Below are 11,231 nucleotides of genomic sequence, written 5' to 3' on the forward strand. Positions count from 1 at the left end.
ATTTTTAACACAGCAAAGAATAATCGACCTCGCATCCGTCGAATTAAAATGAACCTAACCTAAAACACCGTTAAGCTATATCACAACGATTTTAAATAATATGTTCAATTTTATTTTGTTACAGACCAGTGTGGAAAGTGTCGAGCCAACACTAAGAGACTGAATCTAATGAAATACTGCAAAAGAGATTATGGTAAGTTTTTTTAGATACGTAAAATTAAGAAAAGTATACTTTTTAAGAAATCAATGGGCCATGTTGCATTATTAGCAACAGTAATTAAATTTATGTTTTAATAAAAGAGTGCTTTCGAAAATATATAATATAACAAATGAATAATATTTAATATATAATATAATGAATATTTAATATATAATAGATTGTCGATCTATAGCGCGTGCTTCCAATTAGGCTAATCTCCGGCAACTTTTTCTTTCAAAACTATCTCTTCGACTCTTCAAATAACTTGTTCGCCATTTGCGGTCGCGGACGGAACGAGCGCAATTTGTTATGGCGTCGCTCCCCTCCCTCCATCAGCGATTTATACACTCGGCGACCGCTAATGGTATTACTAGTTTTTGACTCGGAATCAGAAATGATTACAACGCGGGGTACCTCGGCTGCATACCGTGTAACATAACTTCGATTCGCATCGCCGTAAGTGGTGCCCGGCACTTCGACGATCGGAATCGAAACGATTACAAGGTGGCACCGACCTGCCTTTTACGTCTTCATACCGAACCGGGCGAATCTTTGAGATTCTTAAACGAAGTGGAGATTCGCGATTCAGCCTCGGTTTAATCGTGATTGAAGCAATAGAGCGTCGACGAAAGAAATTCTTCTGTGAATTAGAGGAACAAGCTTCGAAGGAGAGAGTTTTATTGGTTATGGGAAAAAGTAATGGCGGCTAATGTCGATTTGTAACGATGTTAAGAAATTCCGAATAATTCGTTAATTAATAGAAATGGAAAAAGAAAATTATTTCTCGAAAGAATAAGCACTTGTAATTTTTATTTTATATTATAAATATTATTGGTTATTATTGGTATGTTAGGTTAATTAACATAAGGTTTACGATGACGTCACGAGCTACATTGTTTTATTATTAATGAAATTTAATTCCTCAGCTATTCTGGGTAGAATAACAGACAGGCACAAAAAGAATGACGGCTCCCCGAGCGAGACGAGCGCATCCGGGTCGGTTTGGACGCGATTCACCTTGAACATCGACTATATCTACAAGAAGGCGCAGAACTCGAGGATCCGTCGCGGCGACGTGTTCCTCTACGTGCATTCGACCGATCTGGCTTGCAGGTGCCCGAAGATCAAGCCGAACAAGTAAGTGTCACATGTAGCAACATGGTTGTCTAACTCCTAATACTCTAATTCCGCTGTTTTTTCAAATATAAGAAACGACACTAACTATACACTAATCTGTACACGGTACACCAAAGACACGCGTCATCTTGAAATGAAGGGTTCCTTGGGTCATTTGAAGCAACTTTTTCCTTTACTGAAATGCAATCCGCGGCTTCGTTTACGAATTATTAACGAAAAACGGCGACCAATGAGAGGCGAGCTCGGCCAACGCGTGGCGGTCGAGCCAATAAACGGAACTGTGATCCATCCGCTCGTTGGTTCGACCAATACGCTATAATTAATATATCCATAAAAATAAAATCCTTGTCCGTTATTTGAATCTCGCGCGCTCGCCTCTCATTGGCTACCGTTTCTTCGTTGATAACTCTGTAACGAAGCCTCGGATTGCATTTTCGCAAAGGAAAAAGTTACTCGAAATGGCCTCAGGAAACCCTTCCCCGAGTTGCAATAATTTATTAGTTACAATAATTAAATATTAATAATTTAGTAACGATAATACACCCCAGGTACATTTATTTCATAAATTGAGGTATAGTCGACCAGTTTAAACTTGGTTAACATATATTATAGCAAACCGAGAATTATTTTGAATTATTTCTTCATCGACTGACACTTTTGTCACACACTGTACAGTTCTCGCATCGTGTAAAGCCGCCAGCAGTCGGTTTTTTACCGTGCACACGAATCTGCCGCCTAGTCGTAAAACATCCACTCGACTGTCAACAACGGCCATCCTAAACCACTTGACACGGTATCGATGCCTATCGTCGCTAAATTATGCGGCTCGGTTTCTTAAACAGCTTTTGCACGCGGCCTTGCAACAAGTGCCGAAAAACTCATGTAACATCTTTCGCGTCCTCTCGGAGGCCTGTCACACTCTGATGCTCGAGTGCGCCTCGAGTGCATCGCGATACTTCGCACGCTACTCCTTTCACTTTCTGCGACGAATCCTTCGCTTTTGACAGATGAGAGGTTATATAGATCGAGATTACATAATTTCGAGATTGTCTGACTAACATTTTTCTATAAAAATTTTCATTCCATAAAAAATTCCATTCTATAAAAATATCCCATTCTACAAAAAATTCCATTCTATAAAAAAAATTCCGTTCTATAACAAATTAAATTCTACAACAAATTTCACCCTATAACAAATTCCACTCCGTGTAACAAAATGCACTTCTACTTGTACAAAATTGATTCTTGCGTCTCGTACCAACACTTCCACCTTTCAACAATTCTATAAATCCAAACATTGCCTAAAAATTATCTTAGGACATTATAAAAGAATTTTAGCGATTTCTCAGAGTCACCACTCAATAGCAAAGGGTTAACATCGAAGCCTGAACCCTGAATCACCCAGCCATCAACCAACTCTCCGACCTCTTTTAGCGTTAGTATTAAGACACGCGACGCTGCAATCGACTAAAAACAATTCTATCTTCCAGGTTGTATTTGATTCTTGGCCAAGAGAGCGACGGCGGTAGCCAAGGTGGATTGACGGTGACGCAGAGGTCGATCGTGATCGAGTGGCGCAGCGAGTGGCACCGCCGAATGCGACGCTTCCAGCGGAGAGCGAGATCGTGTGTCATCGAGCTGATTCGCGGCATACCGAGGAAGATAGACGAGGAGAGAAGGGAAAATAGAGAGTAGAACGCGAGAAAAAAAGAAAACCGCGAGAGAAAGAAAGAAAAAGCAGAAAAAGAAAGAGAATAAGAGAGTAAGAAAGTAAAAGAATGTACGTCTATACGCGCGCGTGTGTGTGTGTGTGTGTGTGAGAGAGAGAGAGAACGAAAGCGAGAGAAAGGGTGGAAAGATAGAAAATATAAAGAGAGAACGGAAGAGGACAGAACACAGAAAAAAATAGAGAAATAGAATTTGAAGGAACCTTAAACTTCTCGTAATTTGTAGGGAAAAGAAAAACAATGTGCACGTTCATTATCAAACCGCTAAATAGCTGTATGTAACTCTCGCATACCCCACGGATTTTGCACGAAATACTCAACGACGTCCTAAGATTAAACAATAAGTATCGAACGCGCGCGATGTGAAATGCATGTGGGTACACGACACGGTGTTATAAATAACGACGACCGGACACTGCGAGAAACGGGACTCTGATCGATTGTATCAACGGATTCTGTAAATCTTTATGTCTCGCGCGCCGCGTTATCCTTTCTTCGGACAAGTTAGGCGACGTTTAGCACCGTGCGAGTTATTATTTATTTTAGTGAAACCGAGTCGCGAATCTCGCGCGAATACTTTGTTCGAGAATTAAGTATTCCGCAATGTTTAAGAATAAAGCATTTTGCATTGTTTAACAATAGCGCGGAACGGAGAGAAAAGAATGATAGTTATTACAAACGGAGCAGAAAGATTTGTTTGGCACGCTAGTTATTTAACTCTTGATTTAATCGTGGAAAATTGACAAACAAGGGTTGTCACACAGCGTTTGTTAATAATTATTAGCGTTCGAAATTAACGGCCCTAACCAGCGAACCTTTTTATAAACGTTAACGCACAAAACGTTAGATTGTAACGTGTTCACATTTCGGAGCTATTTTTCACGAAAATTTAACGATTGTTAAGATTCCTGTGATTCTCGATAACAATTACCGAATACGCGATTATTATCCAAAATGATTATTATAAGCGAAACATCCAAGCGTTTCAGATCGCACTAACGCAAAAAGTTGTCTCTGTTTTCTCGCGTAGGTTATCAAACGTTTCACGTAATTTTGTAGCGGAATCTTTTCGATCATTTTTATAACAAATATACGAGACAAGGATAATTACAAACACAAAGAGAGAGAGACACAAAGTGCCCAATTAATACTCTTTCTACGGTTTTATATTTGCCGGCCGGTTGTCCCACGTGTATTTCATCGATGCAAAAGAATGCAATATCTTGTACTAAATTAGAGCGTAGAATTTATATAAATTATACACTTCCTATGTGGATTTACCGTTTTTATTCTCATTTTTATCCTATCGCGGCGCGAGCTATACATATACGGATTTAGAATGAGACGGTTTACGTTCGTTCGCGTTTTAAACGAGAAGAAGAAGTAATCGTTCTTACCGACCCGATAGAAAAGAGTTATTATATATTATAATGATCGTTAAACCCGGCTACCGTGCACCACAGTGTTTCCTATATTATTTATCGAAATTTCACCGGTCTTTTTAGTCCCCGTTTGCTCAACCGTAAGGAACGAAATTTATAAGAATGTAATTCCACTAAATGTACCGATGCGAATCGAACGTGTGCAGTATTTGGATAGCGGAGACTTAGAAGAATTAGTTGTATCGCATATCAGTTGTGTAACTGCCGTTTCGTACAAATGCGTGATCTTTTTTCATAGTTTGTTACCGCTGGTATGTTAATCAATTCGACGAGCAATTTTTTCAACCACGATGAGTACGAATAATTATCATCGTTGGTATTATATCTAATTCGCGATGCTTTCATTCTCTTCCCGTTCGAACCGAAGCTTTAATCGGGGAAAGGTATTTATACAAATTTTATTATCGCTATTATATTGTAACGAAACGACACATGGAACATGAGACCGAAATGTACGCACCGTTTTTACGAGAGAATCGACGACGTGTTATATTTGTAACGACGATCGCGATTATGATAGCGCTGTACATACTCGATGAGAACTTGTTTTTCCATATTAATTGTTAAGATGACACGTGATCGTTTTTATGGATGACTACCGTCTTTTTTGACAGAATTATTTTCTCAAAGTAACAATATTTCAAGGTTTTAGTAATTATAATACCGCGCTGAGAATTGATATTAATTGTTAATAGCGAATTTGAAGCGTATTATTTAAAGCGTTGATTGGCGCAAAAATGTCTACGTTTAGTCATCGAATTAATTAACCCTTTATAATCAAAGCTACTTTCATCAGAAATCTGGTATAACCTTCCTATTTTTAATTTCGCCACAAATAAGGTAAAAGTAATAGATCAAATAAATATTATTCATGTGAATATAACAATGTTTACGGTTGGTAAAGTGTTAAATGTAAAACGCTATATTTTTCAGCGTTCAAAACTGTAGAAAATAGACGGTCGCCTCTATGATACGGAGAAACAAGTTCTTATAACGGAACCTTTGTTAGTTTTTTACTTGAGAATAAGTTACAAAGTGAATAATGGAGGCATACGATACTATAAAATAATGTTTAACGTTTAACGGCATAAACGGACGCGCAGAATCCACTGCGGCAAACCCGCTCTGTTACATCGAGTATACATCGGAGATTCCTTTAGTTTCGTGAATTGTTCCTCAGAGAAAAATCCCTTCGAAAAACGCTCCATCGCCCTCGTGCCATCGACTCCGATCAATTAACCCCTTGCCGTACATTTAACGAGCCATCACTCGTAACGGAGATTTATAACAATAAGCTGTTAGGTATAAATATTCATCCTTTAAGTAGAAATCAAATTTTAACCCTTTGCACTCGACTGCAAATCTAAAATAATTTTTCTAGTATTTCCGTTTTATATAACAGAATATTTTCATCCATTTTATATAACAAAATTCATTCTATAAATTCATTCTATTATCTAAAATAACTTCTGAACGTATTATAGAAATTTGAATGGCGCCGCAGTGTCGCCACTCGAGTGCGAAGGGTTAATCTCTTGCTACCAATATTTAAACATTCGAGTAGATCTCAGCACACGATAAATATAAAATTCCTTTTTCTTCAAAATTAATGCGATACGAAAAACAATGTAATCATACTAATTGTAAAGAGAATGGTACGGCAAAGGGTTAAACGGAGGTATCACACAACTCGAGCAAGCTCCGTCTTTCCCCCACCATCCTGACCACCCCATCTTTGTTCGCACGCATTGTCATCCTCTCTTCGCCTTGACTTCCTTCTATTTTCTTTTCGTCTTCTTTTTATTTATTTATTCTCCCCCGTCGTTCGTTTATTATACATATACATATGTATACCGCGGATCGATCACGTTTATATAAAGATTATATACGCGTACGTTGAATGTAGATTTTCTTGTACATTTTCTATATAAATTATTAAGATTCTGTTTCTAGCTGGTATTATTATTATTATTAATATTATTATTAATATTATTAGCAGTAGTATTATTATCGGTAGTAGTGGTATTAGGATATAGTTGTACGGATCATTAAAGAGAAATAGAGGCTAAGTCCGGAATGTGTCGAAACGGAGGAGGAGCGTCATTTTAAAAGAGAAAAAGAGAAAAACACGAACAAGTCATCGGTTATTATCGTGATTGCCGTCGCAATTGAAGTTACGATAATCAACCCCTTGCACCATGATTCCATTTACGCTGCGTTATTTAGCAATAATTTCTTCTTAATATTTTCTTTAATAAGACCAGACAATTTTCATTTCTTTTATATTGTCTTTACGTACTTTAATTTATAGACTTTGATAACAGAAGAATTTAAATAAAAATTCCGAATTAAATCTAAATAAAAATAGATATAGAAATTAATAACATTCATATTAAATCTGCAACACGAGTCTGACAAACTATTATAGTGCAAGGGGTTTCGCCGTCGATGTCGCGACCACCGACTCCGGGATTGTAAAGAAGAACGCCGGATTTATTTATTCGCCTTTTTGGTACACGTTTCGTCGCGGCTTCTCGTGAAGTTTCGTACGGGAATTACGCGAGAAGGACGCGCTTCTTTCGCGGTCCCGTGGAGTAAAAATCGATCTTCCAATTGATCGGAATCGTTCTCACGCGATCCACGCGTCTGTTACATCGACAATAAATACGCCGATGGTTAACAAAATGTCGCGCGAACATTAATTGCTGAATACTGCCAACCGCATGATTGACTATTGACGATGTTTATTGTGCTTAACCCTTCCGCTACGGCAATCATATCGCGGCCGTAACCAGCGCACCTTTGCCAAAAATATTCAAATCCAGTGAAACGACTGTCGTAATTTTATTTCATTTTTATTCGTAATTTCCTTCTACAAATTAAATTCTAAGTTTTTGTATTTTACTCCGATAAATTAAATTTTAAATTTTTGTAATTTACTTCTATAAACTAAATTCTAAGTTTTCGTAACTTGTTTCTTAACAAATAAGAAAGAATATAATTTGTAAAAGGCGACTGTAATTCTTCGCAGCTGTCGCTTCAGCCATGGAGAAACAATAATTCATGTAAAATCGGCGGTCGATAGCGGAAGGGTTAAAAAATAAGTTCCTAACTGCGACAGATACTTGCGACGAGTATGCTGCTCTTCCAAAACAATGGTTCACAACTAGAACGTCAGAGTTCATCGGAGATATAAGTCGGAAATTGTGTTCGCTTTTTTTTTCATTTGACCAAGCTTTTACGTTCGTCTGTTGCGACAGGTATGGACAAAATTTTTAAAGTCTTGTATAGCGTTTAAAATACCGGTGTAAAATATGTGTTAAATATAAATTACGCTACCGGTGTAAAATATAAGTTTATCAATTGAATACTCGAAGAAGCATAAAGCATTAATTTAGAGAGTTATAAAAATTACGCGATTATTAACTGTATTTTTTATTATTTTATTTTAACTGATTTACCTTTGTAACAATCAATTGTCCATCTCGTGTCGATATCCCAGGCGTAAGAAGTCTGTAAAACTGTCTTTCTGAAAATTCGAGAAACTTAACGTTTTATTCGAAGAACCGGAGAAATGTCTTTTTTAATTTAAGAAGGAAGATTAACCCTTTGCGCTCGAAGCCATTTTCACTGGAAATCTGGAGTAACCATGTTACTTGGAGTAACCTTCCTAGCTTATACTATGTAAAATTGACTTTGGTGATTCATATCATTTTCGATTTTGAAAAATGTTTTAAACGTAAACTTTGTTAACATAGAAATTATTTAGAACGCGATGGAATAATTTTAGCGGTGTCTCAGTGTCGCCACCTCGAGCGCAAAGGGCTAATAAAACCGGGAATGTTCGTTCCAATTCGATTGAGAAATAGTTTCGTTTCGTAACGAGTTCGACGACAAAAAAGACAAACTCTGTTCCAACTTCCTAAAGGATCACGAAAGTTAAAGAGCTCTCTGTGTTCCCCCGACTGGCGACATCCATAACGACCTCTTTCTCGAAGGGAAAGTAATTAAGTATTGTTTTACATGCAATAATCAACGATGTATCTATGTACTTACGATATCAACGGAGTACCGAGCGCATCGGGCACCCGTCGCGAACGCGAATAGCAAAGCCTATAGAATAATCGTACATCATCGTCATCGTCACGAGAAGAAGCTGTTATGGAATCATGTACTTTAACTAAGTTTTGCGTCGGTTCGCGGTGGCGAATCCTGCGAGCGTGTCGCCACGCGAGATCGACGTTTTTTCCCCGGCCGCGTCGTGCTTTTATTAGAAAGAAAATGTGTCGAACAGTTCAAAACGTATGTACCTATTCGTAATTTCTTGCCTAATATTATTGTAACATGCGATCCGGATCGGATGGGGAGCGAAAAGCAAGCCGTACGCGCGGAGCCTCGCCGAGGTGGCCGATAAAATAGCGGACCCATCCGAACCGCTGTCGATCGTTCCTCGGCAACGGCGCGGGCGCTCCTGTAAAGCAATCGCGTTTTAAATATTATCGTATCATTGACCGACTGCGGAGTTTATGCGTTTATAGAACACGCACGCGAAATGTGCGACGCGGAACGAAAGGCGCTCTCGGCCGCCGAGAGCAAACGAACCGCGCGTCTCGCTTTGTTTTCTCGCGCACGACTCGCGCTTCTCGGACCTTCGCGTTGCGGGGGGTAGGGAAGAACAAAGGAAATCAAAAAACGGTTCTATCGCGCTGCTCTCTTTTTTGTATAGTTGTCTATAAACGCGCCGGAGTTTCGCATAAGCATTATCCGCTGTCCGTGCGAGCGTCATCCTTCGAACGCGTTCGTCGTCCCCGCCGCCTGTGCTCTACGATTATGTGTATAAAATGTACCAACGTAAAAATAGCTTTAGCATAAGTAAAGAATATTATATCAGCTATCCACAAGAATTAGTTTAACGTGTATTCGAACGTGTTAGAGAGAAAAGCGAGAAACGGTCGCGAGCGACGCGATCGACGGTCGGAGCCGAGGTCTGTCCCGAATACGGCGGAACGACGAACAGAATATCTTTGCCGATTACCTTCGATCGTTTCGGAACGGATTTTCCACCGTGCCCCGCATATCTTCCATGCTTTTTACAAAGAAACTCAGAGACTACGGAATCACACGACATTCGAATCATTTGCATCGTCGAACGTTCACCGCCGAACGGTTGCAGGATCTTCGAAAACCGGGAAATGGACGATTCTGGCGATTTGCTACTGTTTTCTTTTTTTTCAGAGAAATCGAAGAAACTGTTCCTTAAAAATATAGAAACGCGAAGTTGCAGATCAAAAGTCGTCTCTTCAATTTCTCGGAGAAAAGAAACCAAAGAGTCGTCCACGGTTTTCCTTTCTGCTCTTGTAACCCTCGGTTTTTCTTGTAAAATTAAATTGTTTGTCTAAGCGATGGCACGCAGTGGCCCGATGATTTTTTCCAAGAATGACGACAGAAATCATCGCAGCACCGCGCGCGACATCGTAATGAAATATTTCCTTCCGGTAACGACCAAAGATGAAAAACGCGGAAAAAGAAACGATAATCGTCGTCTCGTATGACGGACTGCAAAAGTTGCTAATTTTTTTTTTATACAACCTGATCAGTATGAAAGAATCAGGGAATTATCGATCGAGCGATCCAAGCGTCTCTCATTTTCAACGCGGTAATCGAGAATGTGTTAAATGTTTTCCGTTCAAGATGCCGGAAAAAAACTGATCGCCGCGACGACATTGTAGATGAAAGAGAGAAACCACATTATATTAGGTGCAAGATTTCGCGAAAATTCTTGACCAATTGTATATCGTAGAAGTATATATACATATACGATGTCAAAGTAAGTGTGCTATTTATACCTCCGCAATTAATAACCTATTAGTATTGTACCACGATTTACGATCTAGATTCGATTAAATTATTAAGTGTACCGTTGTGTATTGTGGTGTAATAAATGTGATTAGTTGTATGAATAATAAATACAATGCATAAACAAGACGAAACGCTTATATGTAATTATTATCTATTCTAACGAACGTGTTAGAAAAATGGAATTTGATTTTTGTGAGATAGCGAAGGATGTGGTTAGCTTAAAAACTGGCCACTTTTTGGATAAATTTTTAAACATGATATCGTAGTTATTTCCAAATCGCAACTCACCTATCGTAAAGCGCATTCTTCGAGCTTCAATTAGAGTCTTTGGGAGTTAAACAATTCCAATGCAACAGTATCGAAATTTTATTTTCCATTTAAACGGAAATATGATTTTTACCGCTTCTGCGCGGGTGAGGTGGCGCCTCTCGTGGCGAATTTCGAAACTTCGCCGACCTAGTGGCAAAGCGCCAATTTTACCGGCCGGATAGATATTTTTTACCAATCCAGATAACGGCCGTTTTATTCCTACTAAACAAATTACCTACACGTGATCATAGTTAACAAATTCAGCATTGGCGAGTGGCGCTGTTCTAAAATTTTTAATAGAATAAAATAGTGGCGCCATCAGGGTTAAAAAACATCTGCCCGGTCGGTAAAGTTGGTGAACAGGTTTGGGCATTCTCTCACTGTGTTACAAGAGACTATCGATCGAAAAGGGTAAAAATAATTTCAATTCGAAATAAAATTTTCTCTGTCGATTTTTCTGATAAAATCAATATACATGCTGCATCTTTTGTGTCTTTAAAATTGAATGTGACAAACTTAAATTCCAGTTGCGAGTTTGTATCCCAAAAGCTTTACAAG

The 11,231-nt window shown here is 38.7% G+C and overlaps 1 protein-coding gene across 1 annotated transcript in view; it reads left to right on the forward strand.

Moving 5' to 3' along the window:
* Window positions 1-5,885, forward strand: part of LOC144472834 (netrin-1) — a 128,132-nt gene extending 122,247 nt beyond the window's left edge. Inside the window, exons 5-7 of the mRNA XM_078186238.1 lie at window positions 125-193; window positions 1,126-1,336; window positions 2,827-5,885. Coding sequence (XP_078042364.1) covers window positions 125-193; window positions 1,126-1,336; window positions 2,827-3,031 — 485 coding nt within the window. The 3' untranslated portion in view covers window positions 3,032-5,885. The remainder of the gene's footprint in view (window positions 1-124; window positions 194-1,125; window positions 1,337-2,826) is intronic.
* The last annotated feature ends 5,346 nt before the right edge of the window (window positions 5,886-11,231 follow it).

Source organism: Augochlora pura, chromosome 7, assembly GCF_028453695.1.
Source record: "Augochlora pura isolate Apur16 chromosome 7, APUR_v2.2.1, whole genome shotgun sequence".
Lineage (NCBI taxonomy): Eukaryota > Metazoa > Arthropoda > Insecta > Hymenoptera > Halictidae > Augochlora > Augochlora pura.